At 49.1% G+C, this 24,442-nt stretch overlaps 2 protein-coding genes across 4 annotated transcripts in view; one reads left to right on the top strand and one right to left on the bottom strand.

The window, feature by feature from the left end:
• Positions 1 to 978: 978 nt before the first annotated feature.
• Cxcr5 (C-X-C motif chemokine receptor 5) lies at positions 979 to 21,091 on the top strand. The gene is made up of 3 exons (XM_045144869.1): positions 979 to 1,014; positions 2,964 to 3,074; positions 18,577 to 21,091. Exons 2-3 carry the CDS (start codon positions 3,024 to 3,026, stop codon positions 19,642 to 19,644), a joined length of 1,119 nt encoding a protein of 372 aa, XP_045000804.1. The 5' UTR covers positions 979 to 1,014; positions 2,964 to 3,023; the 3' UTR covers positions 19,645 to 21,091.
• Bcl9l (BCL9 like) overlaps positions 21,012 to 24,442 on the bottom strand; it is a 29,923-nt gene continuing 26,492 nt past the window's right edge. For all 3 annotated transcript variants that reach the window (XM_004667323.2, XM_045144868.1, XM_045144867.1), the window contains one exon: positions 21,012 to 24,286. In XM_004667323.2, the coding sequence (XP_004667380.2) occupies positions 23,196 to 24,286 (1,091 nt within the window). In that variant the 3' untranslated portion in view covers positions 21,012 to 23,195. The remainder of the gene's footprint in view (positions 24,287 to 24,442) is intronic.

Genomic DNA, 24,442 nt, shown 5'->3' with positions numbered 1-24,442 from the left:
TTGAGTGAACAGGCTGAGAAAGGAGTTACAGTGATTGCAGGGGTGATTGATCCAGATTACCAGGGGGAAATTGGGCTGCTCCTCCACAATGGCGGTAAGGAAGAGTATGCCTGGAGTGCAGGAGAGCCTTTATGGCGTCTGTTAGTGTTACCATGTCCTGTTGTCAAAGTCAATGGACGACTGCAACAACCCAATAGAAGTAGTGTGATAAATGGCCCAGATACTTCAGGAATGAAGGTATGGGTTACCCCTCCAGGTAAAGAACCAAGACCTGCTGAGGTGCTTGCTGAAGGTGGAGGAAATACAGAATGGTAGTAGAAGAAGGCAGTTACAAATACCAGCTAAGGCCACGTGACCAGTTACAGAAACCAGGACTGTGATTGCAATGTTTCTGCCCTGCCTTAATAACAGAGTGTCTGTATGTATCTACACCAATATTATGATTATATCATTAGCTAACTGTTGAATTTATATTAGACCCATCATATTAGAGACTAAGCTTTGTGTTGGGGGGAAGATTTTGCGGTTCCGGTTGTACATGGGATAGTTATAGCATGTTAGGCAAAATTATGAGCTTGTCACTGTTTTCATTTGGAAATTAAGTATGATGTAAGAAGACATGATTTGATGCCAAGTTGACAAGGGGTGGACTTGTGATAGTTAAGGTGTTGTCAACTTGATCTGTTTAGTAGTCCACAGATCGCTTCTAGGAAGGATCAACTAAAGGAGGAAGTCTTTCCCCCAGGGTGAGCACTTCCCCCAGAGTGGGCTCCCCCCTCAGAGGGGCACTTGATATAAGAAAGCTCTGGGTAAAAAGAGCCCTTCCTTACGGACTAAAGACCAGCATCATCTGCAAACCCGCGTGGATCGAAACACAGGGGCTCCTCAGGAAGCCTCCAGGCTTTCCAGCACCATCTGCAGTGCCGGGTCGGGACTGCTGAGGCATCTGGCCATGAGGACTGAGTAGCTACCAGGTTCGGTGAATCTCGGGACTGCAACTGCTATTGGACTACTGTAAGCTGATCCAATAAATCCCCTTTTTAAAATAATTCATTCTAGCAGTTCTGTTCCTCTAGAGAACCCTGACTAATACACCCTCTTTCTCTCTGTCGCTCTCAAATAAATATAAAAAAATATTAAAAATAAAAAGAAGAGGCCTGCAGACAGGACAGAGCCAGGGGACTGTGAGCCTATAAGAGCAGCCAGTTGGGGAATAGAGGATGCTGAATGTGGGGTTCAGGAATATTGGGTGCAAGTTAGCTGCCACTGGGGAGCTGTAGGATCACAGGTAAATTATTCTCCCTCTCCGGGCTATAGGATCCTCCTGTGTAAAAATGAGGTGGGGAGCTGGTCTAGATGGTCCCCAATGTTCTCTCTAGCCAGGCAGTCTATAATGTTAATCTATGTGTCAAACCAAGTTCATTTGTAGGTGGAACACTGTTATTTTTGAGTCAGAAAATGACTCAGATATGTGATGGCTCATACCGATAACCCTAGTACTTGGGAGGTTGAGCTAAGAGGAGTATCATGAATTCCCGGTCAGCCTGGGGCTGTAAAGTGAGCTCCAGGTTAATCTAGGCTAGACTTAAATAAAACTCTGCCTGTGGCTTAGCGGTTAAGATACTTGCCTGCAAAGCTAAAGAACACAGGTTTGATTCCCCAGGATCCACCTAAGCCAGATGCTCAGGTCGCTTATGCTCTGGAGCTTGTTGCAGTGGCCAAAGGCCCTGGTGTGCCCATTCTCTCTCTCTCTCAAATAATTAAAATAAAATAAGCCAGGCGTGGTAGCACACACCTTTAATACCAGCACTTAGAAGGCAGAAGTAGGTAGATCACCTGGCATGCAAGGGCACTCTAAGACTGCATAGTGAATTCCAGGTCAGCCTAGGCTATAGTGAAACCCTACATCAAAAAAACAAATAAGCAAAAAATAAATAAATGAGCCTGGCATGGTGGTACATGCCCTTAATCCCAGCACTCGGGAGGCAGAGGTAGGAGGATCGCTGTGAGTTCAAGGCCACCCTGAGACTACCTAATGAATTCCAGGTCACCTTGGGCTAGAGTAAAACTCTATCTCAGGGGAGGAAAAAAAAAAAGGAAAAATAAAAGAAAATGACCCTGTGACTGAATTTATATTGTGCTTTCATTTGGCAATACCATTGTTGTCTTCCAGTTCCATTTTAGGAATGTTTTCATTGAAAAAGTCTAACTTATGTCTTCCAAAATTGAGCTGAAAAGAGAAGGGATTTTGCCCCTGCCTGAGAAAAAAGATGGCGGTGACAATACATACAGGTCAAACAAATGTCCTGGTTCACTCAGGACTGAGGGGTTTCCCAAGATAAGGGACTTCCTGTTTTTTATTTTTTAATTTTTGGTTTTCCCAGGTAGGGTCTCATTCTAGCCCAGGCTGACCTGGAGTTCACTGCAGTCTCAGGGTGGCCTCGAACTCAGCAATCCTACCTCCATCTCCTGAGTGCTAGGATTAAAGGCGTGCGCCACCACGCCTGGCCCAAGAGACTTTCTTTCAGTTCTGGGCAAAATGGAATGATGGTTGGTCATCCCATTGGTGAGGAAGGTGAAGATCTAGAGGTGGAGTGGGGAGAGAATGCTAGAAAAGCTCTCCTCTTAGCCTCACTTGGTGGGGAGTTTCCTGTATCCGTGCCTCACAGAGGTCCAGAGAGCAGGAGTGAAGATGACCTTCCCCAGTGCCCCGTCCCTGGTCCCCGGTCCCCAGCCCCTAGAGACATAACAGTTGCAGGAAAGACGCTGAAATGCTTGACTGGCATTCATGCTGTGGGGGATTTTCCCTTTTTCTTCAAAAAAAAAAAAAAAAAACAGAAAAGACCCAGTGGAAAAAAAAAATGATGAGTTGTAAAGCAAGCAGCAGGTCCTACGCAGCCCCAGGAGACGGCACACAGCTCATTTGTTTAAATTTGCTGCTGACGCCTGCCACCTCTCCACAGGCACCGAACCCAGAGCGCCTCCGCATCACACAGTGACCAGCCTGGTGCCACGCTGCAGCCATGAACTACCCTCTAACCCTGGACCTCTCCAACTACAACCTAGAAGACCTGGTGAGTAGGCACATGCCGTTTCCCTGTTGCCCAGGCTCGGCTTCAAATTCTAAATACTCTGTTCCCGGGGAGAGGAGATGATGTCTTGGGAGTCCCCACTGGCGATCTGTAGAACCCACCTGCCACTTCCAATCCTAGCAGATAAGTAAAGCTGTTGCCCTCAATCAACATGCATCCGAAGAAGGTGGGAGGCACAGGATCATGCCCTGTACCCATCCCCAGACTTGGGGAACACAATGTTTTGCCTCTTTGTTCTTCAATAGGGATCCTCTCTTCATCTTTTTGGGGTTTGAATAAGAGACTGTACAGCAAAGCATTTTCTTGATGTCTAAACATCAAGAGGCTAGTCGTTGTTCGTTGGGAATGTAGTTCAGTTGGTCAATTGCTTGCCTAGTATGCTTGAAGCCCTGGGTTTGGTTCCCAGCACCGTCCAGACCAGGTGTGGTGGTACACGCACTTGGAAGGTAAAAGCAAGAGGACCAGAAGTTCAAGGCCAAGGTCACCTTAACTACATAGGAAGTTCAAAGCCAGTCTGGGTTATATGAGGATACATGAGTCTCTCTCCCTCTCTCCTTTCCCTTCTTCCCTCCATGTGTATACATATACTCATTTCTTACTGTGGGATTATATCATGAAGGCATAATATTCTAGGTTGGATGGAGATGCCAAAGACTTAATTTTTGCCCTCAAATAGCTTATGGTCCAGGGGCTAGACTGATGGTTCAGTGTAGAGCTTGGGAGGCAGAAACAGGAGGATCTCTAGAGCAAAGTGGCTAGCTGGATTAGCTGAGTGAGCTCTGGGTTCATGGGTTGAAAATTCCCAGCTTCTATATCTGGCCTGCACACACACACACACACACACACACAGAGAGAGAGAGAGAGAGAGAGACCGAGCTTATGGTTAAACCAAGAAGAAACTAGCCACTCACTGGAAGCTATTAAACAATGATTACGCAGTAGATGGAGAGAGCACTGAAACCAGACAGTAGCAAGGAATAAGATCCCAGTGGGCCACAAAGTTGGGAGCTGACAGTGCCAAATTGTGTTAATTCCAGAAGTGTCGTAAAGTACGTCTTAGCCACCTGCTGTATGTAACAGGTACCTCTAGAGATAAGGTATTCTTGGAAGGGTTTCTTGGGTGGGCTAAAAACAAAAGAACAAAAAAAGTCCCTGGTATGCTCGCCACCTGTGTACCTCCAGTGAAGCATGGTAATTCAGGTGGCTTGGTTGTCACCAGACTCCCAGAGGATGTGAATGGAGAGTGGCTACCAGAGGTCCCCAGGGCTCCTCGGTACTGGCAGCAAGAATGGATTGCCAGGATTCCTGGAAACTTCATCATGGCCTTTTTTCTCTCTCTGAGGGAAAAACTTCCTGAGCTGTATTCTAGGCTAGATCATGGTGGTTCTATACCCCGGCTCTTACCAGATTTCCTGCCCTAGATTCATCCTAAGATGTTGTCCAACTCCCTTTAGCACCCCAGTATCCAGAGTCTATTTTCTAATTCTAGGGTTTTTTAAGTTAAATTAAATTATTTTATTTTATATATTTACTTATTTGAGAGAGAGGGAAAGAGGCAGATAGAAAAAGGGCACCCCAGCACTTCTAGCCACTGTTAATAGACTCCAGGGCTGGAGGGATGGCTTAGAGGTTAAGGCACTTGCCTGCAAAGCCAAAGGACCCAGGTTTGATTCCCCAGGACCCACATTAGCCAGATGCACAAGGGGGCACATGCATCTGGAGTTTGTTTGCAGTAGCTGGAGGCCCTGGCATGCCTATTCATTCTCTCTCTTTCTCTCTTTCTCTGACAATAAATAAATAAATAAAAATAAATAAACTCCATATGCATGAACCATGGTCCTTAGGTCCTTAGGCCTCATAGGCAAGTGCCTTAACCACTAAGCCATCTCTCCAGCCCCCAGAGTCTATTTTCTAACTCCAGACATGTTCCCAGACTTACAAGGGTATACTGCTTCTCTTTTGCCCAAGTTCCAGTGGAGTGGGATCTCATCGTATTAAGTCTGGCCTTTTCAATCCAGCCTCTGTTAGAATCAGTTCATCTGTCTGACCCATATGTATATTCAGGTCTTGCTACAGTGTATGGGTTTAATACGAAATTAAAACGCAAGGCTTCTTGTTGAAAAAGAATTAACCATTTCAAAGATGGACATGTCAGCACTTATCTGCAATCTCAGCACTGAGAAGACTGAGGCAGGAGGATCAGGTGTTTGAGGTCAACCTGTATTGCATAGAGAAATCTATCTCAAACGTACAAGCCAAAAATTCAAGATGGCCTTAGCCGGGCATGGTGGTGCACACCTTTAATCCCAGCACTCGGGAGGCAGAAGTAGGATTGCTGTGAGTTCGAGGCCACCCTTAGACTACATAGTGAATTCCAGAGGTCAGCCTGGGCTAGAAAGATGTAGAGACCTATCTCAAAAAATAAAATAAAATAAAAATAAATAAAATAAAATTCAAGATGGCAACAGCACAGGATTAAACTAAGCATGAGGTCCTTTTTACACCCAGCCTAAGTCCAGGCTCTATAAGACTACCCAGGTGCCACCCTCAAGCCTAACCACAGGATATGGGCACTACCCCAGATCAGACTATAAACATCACTGTCCTACAAAGTGAAATGTTCCCTTGGTTCTGCTGGTGGTCACCCCTGGTTAGGTTTAGTTTGGTATCTTCTGCCCGCAGCTTCAAGCTGACCACCAGGCCTGACCCAGTTGGATGCCTTTGTAACCACTTGGAGACTTGGCGTTCCTGGCTTCTGAGAAATCTCAAAAGTTTCCCCTAACTGCACGCCTCATTCACTGCGTGACCTACTACAGACAGGTGGTTGTAGGGGCAGAGGGACATCAGGACATGTTGATGACATGAAACAAACCTATATTCCAGGGGGAGAAACTTAGCAACTTGTTTCATAACCCATGCCCAAGCAGAGGTCCTGGGCTAAGCAGGTAAACATTCCTGGACTCTCTCGTCGGGGTCTGGTCAGGGGACCAGAAGTCCTAGGGCCTTCCTAGCTGCTTCCACTCAGGTCCTTCTTCGATGTACCCCATATGTCCCCTCCAGAACACAGACTGTCCTCCTCTGCCCCACCCGCCCCCCGCAGGGCCATGAGCCTAAGCAAACTATTCTACTTTGTCATAACACAGATGCTCTGAGATGGCAAAACAAGCAGAAAGAAACCTGATATGTCCTGGATTCTCAATAAGGTGGCTTTAGGGTTCATTTGTGAGACTCTAGGGTTGAAATCCACGGTCTCGTGCATGCTAGGCAAGTGCTGCACCACAAAACTGCATTCCTAATCCCCACTTGTGACGCGGCTGAGGGATTAGTTTGCCATTTTTCTCTGGGGTCAGCCCAGCTTCTTCCCTTCCTTTGGCTTCTTATTCTCCTCCCTGCTCCTGTCGAAACGGAGCGCTGGCCCACTGTTCCAGTTCACTAGGTTCTGCACTGCAACACTGGGTACAGAAATGGGTTCCTTGGACATGAGCCCAGCGCCAGCCATCGCATTGTCCTCTTGAACCTGAAGATCAATTTTGGTCACTTAAATGCTTGATTGTCTAAGGTGGGCAGCAAAGTCTCATGAGTGCAGGATGCAAAAAATACTTCTAGATGGCCAGGCATGGTGGCGCACACCTTTAATCCCAGCACTCAGGAGGCAGAGGTAGGAGGATCACTGAGTTTGAAGCCACCCAATATTACATAGTGAATTCCAGGGCAGCCAGGGCTAGAGCAAGACCTTACCTCAAAAAAAGAAAGAAACAAACAAAACTCCGTTTCTAGATGGCTAAAGAACCAGGAAAAAAAAAAAACAGACTCAGGTATCCAGAGTGGGCATGCTAGGGAGTCACCCTGCTGGGAAGGTAGGTCTAGGCAGACCTAGAGAAGACCTTGCTTCATGTCACACCTCAAGCCAGAACTCCTCGGCTGGGTACCCCTGTACAGACCAGGGCCAGATCTGGGGCGTCTATACAGGCTGGTCATGAACAGGGTGAAATTGGCCCAAGCCCCAGGTCCTGGCTTCCCCAACCCCTCCCTACTGATGATCAGTAGGAACCGTAACCGCAGTGTGACCAGAGCATCACAGGCTGTGAAGCCTGGCCACACACACCGTAGAAAGGAGGTATGAAGAAGAGGAACCAAAACTGGTTTGGGCTGTTTCTGGGTTTCACCTAGGGGAAGGGGAGGGCCCCCCAACTCTAACTATGCCAAAAGTCCCACAGGAGCCCCAGTGGATGAAGCCTCAACTGAAGGGTGCCTGGAGGTAGCAGAAATGGGGGAAAAAGCCTGAGGCCAGACTAGAAGGGTTCATCATTGGAGGGAAATCAAGGTTCCATCATACAGATCACAAAGTTATTTCAGGACCTCTTCACCTTCCTAGGAGAGGAGACATAGACTGTGTCTGACCCTACTCCTTTGGCAAGATAATATGATAGAGTTGCCACGTGTTCAGAATGCAAAATCAGAACAGAACAGGAATAAGACAAAAAATAGTTCAGATTAGTACTATCTGAGAAGATGGTTTTAAGAGGTTGATAGGAAATACATCTGTATGTGCCTTGACTATATGACTGTCCCCAAAGTACAGTTAATGACAAACAAGATAGACAGAGGTAGGAATAGCTTAAAGTCTCCCACAGAGCCAGGTCTGGTGGCATCTTCTTACAGCCCCAGGACTCAATAGGCTAAGGCAAGAAGGTCAAGCAGTCAAGGCCAGTCTAAGTTCAAGGCTAGCCTGGGAGAGATCCAATCTCTAAATAAATAAATACTACAACTACATGCAGAGTATTAGCAGCTCCTAATGCCCCAAACCCTTTGATGTAGATGAATGAAAGGTCTCTCAGGCTTTCTCCCAAAAGTGGGCAGTGGAAGAAAGGGAAAGGATGGCACAAATGACAAGCCAGGGTCTCCCATGGTCTCTAGGGAGTGTGGACCTTCTGAGGAACCAGTGGCCTGAGAGGTAGCAGGATTACATCTACACTCATAGCCCGGAATCACTGCCACAGGCTCTCCCCCATAAGCCACGGAAGGTTGGAATGCTACCCTAACCAGTCCTATTGTCTCTGCTCCGGACCGGTAGCTGGGAATGTCCACACTGGAACATAAAAGGAGATAGAACTTCACCAGGGTTTGGTGACACAGTAACCCTAGCTACTCATGAGATTGAGGTAGAGGGAACTAAAGTGTAAGGCCCAGGGCTGGAGAGATGGCTTAGCGGTTAAGCGCTTGCCTGTGAAGCCTAAGGACCCTGGTTCAAGGTTCGATTCCCCAGGACCCATGTTAGCCAGATGCACAAGGGGGCGCACGCGTCTGGAGTTTGTTTGCAGTGGCTGGAGTGCCCATTCTCTCTCTCTCACTCAAATAAATAAATAAAAATAAACAAAAGAAAAAATATTTTAAGTGCAAGGCCCGTCTAGGCTACAGAGTGAGTTCAAAAACAGCTTAGGCAACTTAATGACACCCTATGTCCAAATAACAAGAGAAAAAAAAAATTTTTGTTTGTCAAGGTAGGGTTCAACTTTAGCCCAGGCTGGCCTGGAATTCACTTTTTTAGTCTCAGAGTAGCCTCAAACTCATGGCGATCCTCTGACTTCTGCCTCCCAGGAGCTGGGATCAAAGGCATGTGCCACCAGGCCTGGCTAAGATTTTTTTTTTTTTTTTTTTTTTTTGAGGCAAGGTCTCACTGTCTAGCCCAGACTGACCTAGAACTCACTCTGAAGCCTCAGGCTAGCCTCAAACTCACAGCGAGAGCAGGGTGTGGTGGCACATGCCTTTAATCCAAGCACTCGGGAGGCAGAGGTAGGATCGCTGTGAGTTTGAGGCCATCCTGAGACTGCATGGTGAATTCCAGGTCAGCCTGAGCTAGAGTGAGACCCTACTTCGAAAAACAAAAAACAAAACAAAACAAAAAACTCGTCAATTCTCCTACCTCGGCCTCCTGAGTGCTAGAATTAAAAGCATGTGTTACCATACCTGGCTAAGAGAAAAAAATAAATAAATAAAAACTTTTTTGTTGTTGTTTTTGGTTTTTCAAGGTAGGGTCTCACTCTAGCCCAGGCTGACCTGGAATTCACTCTGGAGTCTCAGAGTGGCCTCGAACTCATGGTGATCCTCCTACCTCTACCTCCTGAGTGCTGGGATTAAAGGCATGTGCCACCAGTAGATGCCCCCTGAAACCAAGCACGATTTGGGGCTTACAGTGTGGGGACTGGGGCTGGGCCTGGATGGGCCATGTGTTGGGCAGGTTCCCCTTCCCCCTCCTTCAGACCTGGAAGCAGTCAGGCTGCTGGACAGGCTAAAGGAGCAAAGGCTCCTGGTGATGAACTAGACAAAGACCACGCTGAGAAGCAGTCCAACCTTCCCGCTTCCCGTAGGGCAGCATGTGACACAGAATCACGGTATCAATGAGCCGGAGGGAGAGGCATTTAAAGGCAGCAGGATCCAGACTCTTTCCTGAGGCAGGACTCTTCTCCCATGCACAAGAACTCAAACATTCCTCTTCCTCTCAAGGGCCCCTTCCCACTGTTGGATGGCTGTGCCTGTTAGAAAGTTGTCCCCCCCATTGGATGAAGCAACCCCATAACTTCTGTCCAACCCTCCTGGTCTGCTCATGGAGGCTCACACCAGTGTCCAGTCCTGGCCACTTGCCCAGAGGCCCTTTCCAATCCTTAGGACAGTTTCCACACAGTCCAGACTTTTTTTTTTTTCCCATAGACCCTGCATTCCCAGTACTTGGAAATGCCCTTCCAGGGTGGGGTGTTCCCAATCCTTCAGCAGAGTGGCCACCCTGGTCAGCACCAAATTGAGCTGGTGTCCGCAGCCCGCTGAAGGCTTCTGTTCATCTGTGGGAAGGTAACTACACAGCCCTCTGTCAATCACATCCCTCTGATAACTCATCTTTCAAGTGACAAACCCCTGAATCTTCCCTTTTAGTGACTGTCACCTGGTCTTCCCTAACTTGTTCCTGGATAAGTGTGTGTGTGTGTGTGTGTGTGTGTGTGTGTGAATAACTGAGTCTTGGTATATTGCCTAGGGTGGTCTCAAGCTCATAGGTTTAAAGGATCCTTCTACCTAAATCTCCAAAGTAGTAAGGGCTACAGGTATGTTACCACACTCAGACAGTTGATGCTTTGAACCCCAGTCTGGGGTGAATTTGGGCCCCTGGTCCCAGCTTATGGAGAACTCTGAATTGTCTCAAAGTGACATGATCCTCCAGCCATGTCCCCATCCAAGACAGATGCATACCAATGAGGAACGAATCCAGATCCCTGAGAAATGGCCAAGACACCCCCGCCCCCCACACACGCATGCGCACAAACATATACCTACTCTCAGCAAGCGCTAGCTCGGAGCTGCACACGCCAGCCAGCCTGGAGCCGTGCGGCCGCTTCGTTATTTAGAGAAGACATATGGGACTTGGAGACCTTATTTGTCCAGGGAGGGAACCAGGCCTTGTATGGAGGGAAAGGCACATTTGTGGGTTCCACACTGTGTGAAGTACTTTGAATCGGTTCACCTCATCTTCCCCACCCCACTCCCATCACCAGGACCTCCTATTCCAGTGCTCACAGAAATTTCCTAACAACATTCCCAGTTCTGTGCCCAGGCTCCATTCCCGGTATCAGTTTCCATGTGGGACACAAATCCCTGGCCTATATGTTGGCTGTGCTCAGCTGGGTGCCTGCCTAAGCCACATGGTGATGTGGCCCCATCTGGGTACCGTCGCCCGTTGCTGTCACGGTGGGGATGCACATGAAGGTTTCTGCTATTTTTCATAATAAAGAATGAATTCACCCTGTCGGCAACACTGTGTTCTGCCTAGAGTGAGGCCAGCGGAGCTCCCTTCAATAAACAAGCTTCACTGTGCTCAGGCTACCTAATTCCTCATCTTACCACTGGACCAGAGCCAACCTTACCTTACCTTATTGCTTCTCTCCATGGTCCGGGGGATGGGGAGTGCCCAACTCTCTGTGTATGGGAAGTGGCTTTAACATGTGCCACTCCCGGGCCCCAGAATGTCTGTTTGGCACCTCCTGCTGACACGTGCCAAACGGGCTTCCTCTCATCTTTCTCATCTTCCTCATCTCTGAGCACTTTGTTAAACCAGTACCTCTTGTCATGGAGGAAGAAACAGACGCCTTCCTGTAAACCTGAATTTGTGGAGACAAGCTGAACAGCCTAAATGCGTTAGAGGGCTAGAATGAGAGCAGGTCATGAGAAGGGCCTCCGGACCAGGCACTCCCTAGGGCAAGGGAACACTGGCCATTACTAAAGTGGGTGGAGTCTGGCTGCCTGCCTGCTCCAGGCCCTGCATCTCCACCTCCCACCGTATTGCAGTGAGAGTCTAGTACCTGCATGCAACAATTCTATTGGAAATAGCTCCCCATAGGGAGGGAAAAAAAAAAAAAAAAGACAGGCCCCAGAAGCAGGAATTGCAGAAAGGAGGCTGCAATGCCAGGCCGAAGGGGCTAGGAAGGATGTAGGCAGGTAGGTGGGGGTGAATTAGGCCTTGAAGGAAAGGCAAGAGTTAGGCAGGCAGATATAAAGAAAGCAAGAGCTGTGCAAAGGAGGGGTGGCAGCTGGTAGAATGGCATTGTTGGCATGTAGGATGCCTAAAGCAACGAAGTAGTAGGAAAGGTTTGATGAAGTATGCATTTTGGAGAAAATGATTTTTTCAGTGCTGAGAGAATGAACTCAGGGCCTTATGTACAGTAAGCAAGCACTGAGCTTCACATTCAGCCCACTTGGGAGAAAGACCCTCTCAGATATTTAGATCCTACCATACAGGTCTAGTGTTTTTAAATGAAAATAGAAATATTTCCTTAAAACAAAAGACTAGGTGTTTTTGTATATAGTAAGCAAATGTGCTACCACTGAGCTACACCCTTCCTAGTGTGCCTTCCTCCTCCATCGACCCTGTTTTGTTTTTCTTTGAGACATGGTCTCATGTAGCTCAGGCTGACCTTGAACTCATCATGTAGCCAAGGTTGGCCTTGAATTCCTGATCCTTCTGCCTCTGCCTCCTGGATGCTGGAATTTCAGGCATGCATCACCTTGCCTAGCCCATGTCTATGTCTCTGTGGTGGTTTGATTCAGGTGTCCCCTATAAACTTAGGTGTTCTAAATGCTAGCTTCCCAGATGTTGGAGATTGGAAATTAAAGCCTCCAGGAGGGAATGTATTGTTGGGGGCGGGCTTATGGGTGTTATAGCCCCATATATGCCAATGTTGGGCACACTTTCCTGTTGCTATGGCCCACCTTATGTTGGCCAGAGGCTGATGTCCATCCTCTGCTCATGTTGTCATTTTCCCTGCCATCATGGAGCTTCCCCCTCGAGGCTGTAAGCCAAAATAAACCTCTTTTTCCCATAAGCTGCTCTTGGTCAGGTGATTTCTACCAGCCACGTGAACCTGACTGCAACAGTAAAGTGGTACCGAGGAGTGGGATTGCTGCTAGACACCTGACTGTGTGGCTTTGGCCTTTTGGAGCTGATTTAAAAATAATTTTTTTGTTTATTTTTATCTATTTATTTCAGAGTGACAGACAGAAAGAGAAAGAGGCAGTTAGAGAGAGAGAGAAAGAGAGAATGGGCATACCAGGACATCCAGCCTCTGCAAATGAACTCCAGACGTGTGCGCCCCCTTGTGCTTCTGGTTAAAACGTGGGTCCTGGGAATGGAACCTTGAACCAGGGTCCTTCGGCTTCACAGGCAAGCACTTAACTGCTAAGCTATCTCTCCAGCCCTGGAGCTGATTTTCAAGAGGAATGTGGAAGGATTTGAAACCTTGGCCTAAGAGATGCCTTGCAATGCTGCAAGTATACCTTGATGGACTATTCTGGTCAGAGTTGAAAGACCTGAATGCAATAAGAAATACTGACTGTGAGGTTTGGCTTATGAGAGTGAGAAAGAGCTTTGCCTGGACTGGGCTAGCATTTTGTGTGGGAAGCTTGCTGTTATGCCTGGGTCCTGAGAAGTTGTGCAGGGTTGCTTTGCATAGAAATGAACTGGTGTGAGCAGAGGGATATGGCACAGAAAAAATGAAATCTTTGGGCTTAAACTGCTGCCTGTTCACCTGCAAATTGTTTAAGAGATAACAACTATTGAGACTGGACCAGCTAACCTGAGTTGGGGCAACAGGAAGAATGTAGACTCTTTTGGAGGGGTCTGAGTGCTCAAGGAGTGTCCTGTTCTTCAAAGTCTGCTTTATTCCCCCCTGGATTAATAAATTGGCACCCTACCTGGTATTGTGGAGTATAAGAAATGCAGGAAAGAGAGGGTCATTGAGTTTGCAATACAGTCTTGTATTTTGGAAATGGCCATAGGCAGTGTGAAGCGGGTTTGCTGGATGCCTGCATAGAGACCCCATGGGGCCATGAGGATGAACCGTGGCTTGCAGTGAAGATGCTGGGCCCACGAGATGGCTGCTAAGGAGCTGCTGGCCCCAATGAAGTGTTCCAGGACTGTGAGTAGCCTAGCTGGAGGGGTGGAATTGGAATACCAGAGTCTTGTTGCTGGTTAGAATTATCAATGACTTGCAGATTTGTCACTGACTAGAACTGTTGGACTTGAAGTTACAGAGTTTGATCTTTGTCCTGGTTGTTTTAAATTTTGTATTGGCTGCATATTCTTTGCTGTGCCCGATGCCATCTTTTGCAGTGTGAATGTTTATTCTGTGCCATTATGGGTTTTTTGAGGTTATTTTTTGGTATTATGACTCAGTTAAAGATTGGATTATGGGATGTATGAACATCATTGGGATTGAAAACAATATGGAGACTTTTAAATTTGGAATGAATGCATTGCATTTTACATCATGGATGGTTTATGGGGGCCAGGGACAGAATGTGGTGGTTTGTTTCAGGTGTCCCCCATAAACTTAGGTGTTCTGAAATCTAGGTTTCCAGATGATGGAGATTTGGGAATTAACGCCTCCAGGAGGGAGTGTATTGTTGGGGGCAGGCTTATAGGTGTTATAGCCAGTTTCCCCATGTCAGTGTTGGGCACACTCTCCTGTTACTATGGTCCACCTTATGTTGGCCAGAGGGTGATGTCCACCCTCTGCTCATGTTGTCATTTTCCCTGCCATTGTGGAGCTTCCCCCTCAAGCCCGTAAGCCAAAATAAACCTCTTTTTCCTACAAGCTACTCTTGATCAGATGATTTCTACCAGCAATGTGAACCTGACGGCAACAGTGTCTATGTGTTTTTGACCACAGAGTCCAAAGTAAAGAGCTCCATCCTAAAGGCAAGAAGGAGGGAGCCTAGAGCCCTGGCCCCAGAAAATCCTGTGATCTGTATATCATCTTGGGCATTCATGCTGTATGGATGCCCTGCAAATTGGTTCTGCACTCAAATGTTCTATCACTGAGCTATATCCTCTGCCATTGGTTCTGTACTTGAGAACGTGTGTTAAATATCTTCCTAAGAGGATACACCATAAACTACATTTCCTTGTCAGTGCATGTAGGATTTTGTTGTATGAAGCAGTTTGCTTACTCTATCCTTCTGTAATAAACATATGCACGGGATGGAGAGATGGCTCTGCAGTTAAGGCTCTTGCTTGCACAGCCTAATGACCCAAGTTCAGTACCCCAGTACCCGCGTAGACAGATGCACAGAGTGGCACATACATCTGGAGTCTATCTGCAGTGGCTGGAATCTCTGGAATTCCCATTCTCTCTGCCTCTCTTGTATCTCTTTCTGCTTGCAAATAAATAAATAAATAAATAAAATTGCAAGGCATGGTGGTACACACCTTTAATCCCAGCACTTGGGAGGCAGAAATAGGAAGATCATTGTGAGTTTTAGGCCACCCTGAGATTACGTAGTGAATTCCAGGTCAGTCTGAGTTACAGTGAGAAAAACAAACCAAAAAAAAAAAAAAAATCACAAAACAGCTTTGCTATCGAATGTGAAATTGAAGAAAATAAAAGATAATGACAAAAACAAACTGCTTCTTACAGGTGATGGAGTGATGGAGCACCATTAAAGACTAAGCAGTACAATGATATGACAGGATCTAATTTTTCTTTTTCGAGGTAGGGTCTCACTCTCTAGCTGAACTGGAATTCACTATGTAGTCTCAGGATGGCTTTGAACTCATAGCAATCCTCCTACCTCTGCTGGGATTAAAGGCATGCACCACCATGCCTGGCTTACCAAAAAAAAAAAAATTTATTTTGCCTTGTTTGGGTTGGCTTTTGGGAAAGGGTCTGGCTATGTTGATGGTTGATCTCAAACTTGTGTGCTCAAAACATCTTCCAGCCTCAACTTCCTGAGCAGCTCCTGGATGGGATTTGGGTATGAGAAAATTCCCCGTCCTCTGCAAAGGACAGGAGTGGAGAGGTTGGAGGGAAAGTATCCACAGAGAGACTGTAGTCCTGAGTGTGTGGGTAAAAAAAGCAGGACCAAGGTGATGGCAGAAAGGGTGATGCTGGAGGAATGGCAGATAGTTTTGCCATTATACCAGCGTATGCCCTACCCCACTTCACACAGAGCACCAGCTCCTGGGTCTAGAAGATTCAGATGAGGAAGGGGTTTTCATACCATTGTGAGTGGGAGTGAGTGCGGACCCCTGGATGGCAAGAACTCACTGTGGCAACCAATGAAGTACTCACTGCTTGCAGGAGACCCTCCTTCTCCTGAGGGGTTCGACATGAGATTACACACATCCTGGAGAAAAGAGCATCCCATCCCATCTTTTATACAATCGCCTTTTGAGCCTGCAGTCAGTTGGGTGTAATTGGTTTTGCATTACACAGGGAGGAGGTTGGTCAGGGGAGGATGTGAGGAACAGAACTGGGAGGTGAGGAGAAACAGGTGCAGGGCAGCTGTGAGTGAAAGGTATGAAAACAGCCACTGTATCTTCCTCTGCGGTTAGCAGGCAAAAACCCTGAGTGCTAGGGTGCTGGGCAGGAGGAGTGACAGAGAGAGGAGGAGGGCACTTCCGGAGACATAGCGGGCACCCCCCTTCACTGGGAATAGACACGATCCCCTGTGCCTGGTCTCCCATTGTCGGTCTTACTGTCACCTCTGGGCTCTCTGCTGCCTGGATCCTGTGTCTATGGATCTGATACGGAATGGAAAGTGGCAGGAAGCAATGCATCTGCCCTTCTGTGGGCTCTTTAGAGGGAAACTCAGACAGTGCCACACGGTGGTGGAGGTACTGACTCTGGGGACAGATAAATCTAGTCTTTAGCAAGACACATCTGTAAACTAAGAGCAATGTTACATACCTCCAGCTTGTGTGGATTAAACCAGATGGGAGGCCATTTGCTTAATTTTCAATCAGGAACAGGGGAGCAAATCTAGAGACAGTCAGCAAGCCACCTCAGCCTCCACCCATCCCCCCCTCCCCCAGCAGCAGGATCCTACTTGTTACTGCCTGCTGTTCTGTTCAGAATGGGAACGTTAGCTCCTTGATCCAACCAGATCCAGTCCCCAAATGCCAGTTCTGACTCAAGTCCCAGAGCCTGCAGTCTGCCACACCCGAGGACACATAAAGACAAGATAAGTCATCAAAGCACATTGACACCATGCATCTCCTTCCATCCTCATCCCTAGTATGTAAGAGATTGGTTCCTTTGGCAGACAAACAACCCAAAGTGTGGGATATGGATGTGGCTCAGAGGTGGAGCATTTATCTAGCATGCACAGGCTCTGGATCCATCTTCCAGCACTCAAATAAATAAAAGTTAAATTTAAAACAGCAGAATGTAATGGCACATGCCTTTAATCCCAGCACTCAGCAGAGGTAGGAGTATTACCATGAGTTCAAGGCCACCCTAAGACTACATAGTGAGTTCCAGGTCAACCTGGGCTACAGTGAGACCCTACCTCGAAAAAACAAAAAGTAAATAAATAAATTTTAAAAAGAAAGAAAAGGAAAGGAAGGGAAAAAAAAAAAGGCATGATACAACACATTAATAATCTATAATCCCAGTATTCAGGAAGCAGAGGCAGGATGATCACCACAAGTTCAAGGCAACCTGATATACATAGAGCTCTATGCCAGCAAGGGAACGCAGGGAGACCCTCTTTCAAAAACAAATAGAGTTGGGCTGGACGTGGTGGCACACACCTTTAATCCTAGCACTTGGGAGGCAGAAGTAAGAGGATTTCTGTGAGTTCAAGGCCACCCTGAGACTACATAGTGAATTACTGGTCAGCCTGGGCTAGAGAGAGTCCCTACCTTGAAAAACCAAAACAAACAGACCAACAACAACAACAAAAAAAAAACAAATAGGGGAGCTGGAGAGATGGCTTAACAGTTAAGGCGCTTGCCTGCAAAGCCGAAGGACCAGTGTTCAACTCTCCAGATCCCACATAAGACAGATGCACAAGGTGATACAACACATAATGTCATACATGCACACAGGTGGCACATGCATATAGAGTTCAATGTCAGTGACTGGAGGCCCTGGTGTACCAAATCTTTCTTTCTCCCTTTCTTCTCTCTCTCACTTTCTCTCTCATAAAGGCGTGTGCCACTATGCCCAGCTTAAAAAAAAAAAAAAAAAAAGCTAACTAAATAGAGAATGGGAGATATATAAAGCAAAGCCTGACAGCCTGGGTTCAATTCCCCAGTACCCACATAAAGCCAAATGCACAAAGTAGTGCATGCATCTGGAGTTCGTTTGCAGTGGCAAGGTGCCCTGGTGCACCATATTCATTCTCTCTCTCTTCTTGCAAATAAATATTTTATATATATATATATATATATATATATATATATATATATAGTTTGTTTTGAGAGGGGGCTTTGAGGTAGGGTCTCACTCTAGCTCAGGCTGACCTGGAATTCACTATGTAGTCTCAGGGTGGCCTCAAACTCATGGCGATCCTCCTACCTCTGCCTCCTAAATTCTGGGATTAAAGGCATGTGCCCAGTAAAACCAATTAAAAAAAAAAAAAAAGCTGGAAAAGCAGAGCTAGAGAGATGGTTTAGTGGTTAAGGCACTTGCCTGCAAAGCCAAAAGACCCAGGTTCAATTCCCCAGGATTCACATAAGCCAGATGCACAAGGTGGCGCCTGGGTCCGGTGTTTGTTTGCAGCAGCGAGAGGCTCTGGCACAGGGACACCCATTTTCTATCTGTCTCTCTCTCTCCAGTAAATAAAAATAAAATACTTAGCCGGGCGTGGTGGTGAACGCCTTTAATCCCAGCACTCGGGAGGCAGAGATAGGGGAATTGCCGTGAGTTCAAGGCCACCCTGAGACTCCATAGTGAATTCCATGTCAGCCTGGGCTAAAGTGAGACCCTACCTCAAAAAAACCAAAATTAATTAATTAATTAAAATACTTTAGAAAAAATTTTAAAGTTGGTAAAGAGCATGATTTGTTCAAAGACACACCAAATGAAACTGGAATAGCTCAGGGACAAAAGCAGTTAACCTAGAAGGATAGGAAAAGTCTACAAGACAGTGAAGTTTTTTCTCAAAGAGGGAAGGCAGAGTCCTCATTCCTCACCACCCTTTCTCCTTGTTCTTACAGTACAATGACTTAGCCATCTACAATAACAGCATGGAGACGCCCCGCATGGAAAGTCACTTCTGCTCCACAGTAGAAGGGCCCCTGCTGGCCTCCTTCAAGGCCGTGTTCATGCCCGTGGCCTACAGCCTCATCTTCCTCTTGGGCATGATGGGCAACGTTCTGGTGCTCGTGATCCTGGAGCGGCACCGGCAGACACGAAGCTCCACTGAGACCTTCCTGTTCCACCTGGCAGTGGCTGACCTCCTGCTGGTCTTTATCCTGCCTTTTGCTGTGGCAGAGGGCTTGGTGGGTTGGATCTTGGGAACCTTTCTCTGCAAAACTGTGATTGCTCTGCACAAGATCAATTTCTACTGCAGCAGCCTGCTGTTGGCCTGCATCGCTGTGGACCGCTACCTAGCCATCGTCCACGCTGTCCATGCCTACCGCCACCGTCGTCTCCTCTCCATCCATATCACCTGTGCGACCATCTGGCTGGCCGGCTTCCTGTTTGCCTTGCCAGAACTTCTTTTTGCCAAGGTCAGCCAACCTCATAACAATGACTCCCTGCCACGCTGCACATTCTCCCAAGAGAACCGAGCTGAAACCAGCGCCTGGTTTACCTCCCGCTTCCTCTACCATGTTGGAGGCTTCCTGTTGCCAATGCTGGTGATGGGCTGGTGCTATGTGGGAGTGGTACACAGGCTGTGCCAGGCTCAGCGGCGCCCTCAGCGGCAGAAAGCGGTTAGGGTGGCCATCTTGGTGACGAGTATCTTCTTTCTCTGCTGGTCACCCTACCACATCGTCATCTTTCTAGACACCTTGGCAAGGCTGAAGGCTGTAGACAATAGCTGTGAACTGAATGGCTATCTCCCTATGGCCATCACCATGTGTGAATTCCTGGGCCTGGCCCACTGCTGCCTCAATCCCATGCTCTACACCTTTGCTGGTGTGAAGTTCCGAAGTGACCTGTCTCGGCTTCTGACCAAGCTGGGCTGTGCTGGCCCGGCTTCCCTGTGCCAGCTTTTGCCCAGCTGGCGTAAGAGCAGTCTCTCAGAGTCAGAGAATGCTACCTCCCTCACTACCTTCTAGGTCCTGAAACCCTACTTTTTTTTTTTCCTGCTTTCCTTGGGGCAAAGGGTGATGCTGGAAGCCCTTCTAGCAAGAGCTGGCACCTTAAAACTACTTTGGTTGGCATTCACACAAGGGACAACTAGATCTCTAAGATGCTCCTGCAGCTCTTCTTCCAGTACTCAGGCTAGGCTGGGATCCATAATGGTTTGGAACACAGCCCAAAGACCTACCGGCACCACATGCATACACATTGCCTTGGGCTGAGAGGACCCCCATGCACTTTCATCCCAGTCAGCCAAAGCTAAGAAGAAACTTTACTTATGCCCTGGTCATAGAAAAAGTCATCTATGCCCTTGGCCTACAACCTCATCTTCCTCTTGGGTATTATCCCCAGACTCTCTTCCCAGAATACACTCCATCATCTAAAGGCTGCTGATGACCACAGCTAGCCCCCTCTCCTCCTATGCCACCTGACGAGTGAAATCAGAAGCTGGGCACCAAGCGATGAATGGAAGTTAGGCCGAGGGATGGCCAGCTGGCAGCAGAGAGCAGCCTTACAACATCCCAGTCCCCTAAACATAAAAATTATTCCAGGCCCTCAACCCTGTGGCCATGTTGACCGAGCAGTAGGCTGAGACAGATCTACTTTAAACTGCTGTGCTGGCTCCTTCTAAACCAGCACTGGGTCACTCATGCTACCAGATCCCAGACTAGAAAAAACAGGCTCCAGGAGCCCCTGAAGGCCAGCCAGTATCCTAAGGAAGGGTAGGGGCAAACCAGTAGGACAGCAGCCTTGGAGAATGGGAAGACTCCTTCTCCAGGCCCCACAGGCCAGAGAGAGGTGGACGGAGAGCTCCCAGGCAGGTTTGGGTTCTGGTAAGGAAGGAGGCACGCACATTCTATGGAAACAATAGTAGCAGAAGGGTCCTGGCCTCAGCTCAGCTGAGAGAACAGAGACCTCAGGGAAAACAACAGACTGAAAGGGGACTCCAGAGGTCATCTCATCCAGGCCCCTCCCATGGTGTCTCCTTAGGCAGGGCAATGTGAGAAGCAGACTTGGGCAGGGAAGTCCCCAAGCCTCAGGAAGCTGATGCCCTGCCCATGAGAGGAGGCTGCTCACTTGGAACCAGAGGAAGCTGCTCTGTGCTTGCTGGGGCGGGGGAGGCCTAGTAGGCAGCTTTGGGCTCCTTCCTGCCCGGCCCCCTCACTGATCTGGAGGTGGGAGCGCCACTCAAGCGAGTTGTCCTCCCCCTGCCCAGACTACAGAAATCAGTGCTGAGTCCCCAAACTATGTCTTCATTACAGAATGACCGAGATGCCCTAGGGTCCCCTTTTCTTCTCCCAGCATTCCAGTAGAGAAGAAAACAAAAGCAAGAGGCAAGAGGTTGGATCTTGAATTTTCTTTTTAATAAAAAGGCACCTATAAAACAGGTCAATACAGTACAGGCAGCACAGAGACCCCCAGAACAAGCTAAAAATTGTTTCAAAATAAAAACCAAGAAGATGTCTTCACATATTGTATTTATATATTTATATATATATATATATTTATATAATGATACAAAATGGCTGGGGTATGGCCATGGATGGAGGGGGAAAGGCTGGCCTGTGGAGCTCACCTTGGAAAGCTGGTGTGGAGGTGGGAGAAGAGGGCACCTGAAGAGGTATGGAGCCTTTTGTAGCCTGAGCCCTCTCCTCAGGGCAGGAAGCAGAGTAGGACAGTTTGGGCAGTCTTAGGTAGGTGCATGAGGGCCCAAGGCCCAGATGGGAGCAGGGAGAGCAGCGGGCCTGGTAGGAAGAATGAATTTCTACACGCCTCCACCCCCAACAGAGGCCCTGGTCATAGCCCCTGGGAAAAGGGGGACTAGAGGGAGCCAGGAGCCTACTACAACCAGCCCTGGATGGTAAAGTGGTGCTTGACCTGGCTGGTGGTGGACCAAGACGACAGCACCAGACTCGGAGAAATGGGCACAAATTCCCTTTGTATTAACAGCTGCCAAGGCAAAACCAGGCCCTGCAGATCAGGAAGGCTGGGGACAGGGCCTTGGTAGAAGACGCCCTGTCTAGAATGGCCCTTGGCCCTGGAGGCAGGGCAGGAGTAGCCTCAGCCAGGGAACTACCCTGTGGTCTTACAAGGCAGGAAAGGAAGTGAGAAAAGAAGTTTGTACTCCTGGGGCCAAAACACCCAGTTGTGTATGGCTTCTGCTCTGACCAGTGGCGAGTGGGGAGCTTGCCTGGGAAGGACCAGGGGACTGGGAGAGAGGCAGTGGCTGCACCTGGGTGGGCAGACAGATCTGGTACACAGCCCACAGCCCTGGACAGAGGGACCTTACCAGAGTGGGTAGACAGAGAAGGCAACAGGAGGCCCTCCATTTCCCTCCCCAGCACTCCCATCATTCCATGCTAGGGGTGGAGGTTGGAAGGGAAACCGACTGATTCAGCCAAACCCTGTTCCTTCTTTCTTTGGTGAGAAGCAAGTGATGACTTTTAGAAATCAGGACCCAGAGGTTACCTGGTCAGGGCTACTGTAGCCATAGCTCCATTCAAGGGGGCCACACAGACACTACCTCCATCCCCTTTCCTCATCCTAGGCTGCAAAGAGCTTCAAGTTCTGGCTAAGATGTAGCAGCAGGGGAACCCAGACATCCAAAGGGAAGCTGGGACGGTGTCACCGGTGAGGGCAAACACATGCACATGTGCACATCTGCTCCCCGGATATCACTCAGCAGCAGATAGGCGCCCACCACGGAGGCGGGTGTCTCAGTCCTGCTAGGGCTCACCAGGTGGAAGCCTATGTGGTCTGACATCAACTGAAGTGTGAGGCGTCTATGTCATCCTACCATGTGGCGAGGACAGAAATGGTACTCTCAGTGGAAGGGTGCGTAGGCCTGCATGGCTCTGGGTCCAGGGAAATGGAAGAGGCAATCATCTGAAGCAGGGGGAAGGGTCTCTTTTAACCTTTTCTCTTTTTTGTGTGACTTCTATCAAAACACAGTAATACAGCACACGCACAAACCGGCACAAAAGCGCAGGGCTCTATTTACAGCTCCGCTGGCACCTGCCCACCTGGCCAGCCGCCTGCAGGGGGCGTGGGAGAGGAGGGGAATCAAAGGAGGCAGAGGAGGTAACCCTCTCAGCAGGGAGAGGAAATGAGACAGGGAAAGACAGGAGGAAAACCCAGAGGGAGAACGAACGTGGAGCCCAAGAGCACCTAACAAGGTGAAAGACGCACACAAGGACAGCGTGGAAGATCCTTTTTCTCCCCTAAGGACCCAAAGCATATCTGAAAGAGGGAGAGGTGCAAACATAAAGGGGAAACTGAGGCTCTGTAGAAATCAGGAGGGCAAGGGGCAGTCCTGTTGGCCCTAATGGAACAAACCCCAATCCCACCCCGACCCCATTCTGCCACTTCCCCTGAAGCTGCCAGCACACCTGGTTTCCACAAATGCCACTCCCCACACCAGCCACCTCCCGCCCATAAACCCAGGCCATTCATCCCAACATTGGAGGGAAGAAACTTAAGGTTAGCATATTTGCAGTAGCCCCAGCTCAGCCCCAAGTGAGGCCTGCTAGAAGGGCAGGTTGGCCATGCTGCCCGGCGCAGGGAGGTAGCCCATCTGGCTGTCCAGAGACACACTGCGCTGCCGCAGAGGGTGGGACACCATGAGGTTCTGCTGGGGTGGGGGACCCATGAGGGAGCCCTGTGGGGAGAGCATGTGGGGGGGCTGGCTGTAGACTTCACCCCCCACACCCCGTTGCTTCATCAGCATGAAATTCTGCTGGGTCATGAGGCCTTGTGGTGGGGACATGACCCCCTGGTGCAGGCCGTGGGGCACCATGCCCTGCTGTGGGGGCACACCTGTCCTGCCCAGTAGGGACATCTGTCCAGGGTGGCACATGGACATGCTGAGCCCCCGCTGAACCCCCTGCTGGCCTGGAAGATTGGGGGGCCGAGGAGTCTGCTCCGCCATCATATTCTGCAGGTTCATGAGATGCAGATTGGGGGGCTGGGCCTTGGGGGGCTGGTTCTCGCTCTTGGGGAAGTATTGGAGGGTGCTGCTTGGCTTCTCAGAGGGGATGATCCTGGATAAGTCGAACTCAGGGATCCCCGTCGGGGTGGGCCGGATCACCTCACTCAGCTCTGGGTCATTCAGCACTGATGCCACCCCAGGAAGAACCCCGGGTGGGTATGCGTCGCTCATGCGCCCAGCCATGCCTTTGCCCATCAGGTGCTGCTGGGGGGGTAAGGGGCCAGGTGGCTGGCTGGGAAGGTCCTCAGGGGGCAGGGGCATGCCTGAAGGGTAATGCTGCTGCAGGCCAGGCCCCCCGCCCCCACCCCCAGAGGGGGCCATGGCACTGTGGGGCTGCTGCAGCCTAGGAGGAAAGGGCATCATCTGGGAGGAGCTGGGCACAGGGCCACAGGGGGCATTCAGGGAGTCTGGGCCTCCTGGGGCCATCATCATTGAGTTCTGAGGGGGGCCTCCTGTCCCCTGTGCACTGGGGTGCAGTGGAATGTTGGACCCCAGAGGGGTGGGGGAGGGCAACATAGTGGGCGGGGGCTCATGGGACAGGGGCTGCTGGCCTGGCATGTTCATGCCCATGGGACTCTGGGCCGCGGCGGAGCTCAGGTGCATCTGATTGGGCTGGTTGTTGCTGATGCCTGCAGGGAAGGAAAAGAGCATCAGAACTGCACGCTCCCCTCAGAGGAGGGGCAGCCCAGTCCTTCCCTACGCCACTACAGTGCTCTGCAATGGTTTTCACTAAGGGACTGCAGCAATTGGAACAGGGCCCCAGACCTCACACGGCCCCACCCTGC

This window comes from Jaculus jaculus, chromosome 3 (assembly GCF_020740685.1).
Source record: "Jaculus jaculus isolate mJacJac1 chromosome 3, mJacJac1.mat.Y.cur, whole genome shotgun sequence".
Taxonomy (NCBI): domain Eukaryota; kingdom Metazoa; phylum Chordata; class Mammalia; order Rodentia; family Dipodidae; genus Jaculus; species Jaculus jaculus.
This window is presented reverse-complemented; position numbering and strand designations above follow the sequence as displayed.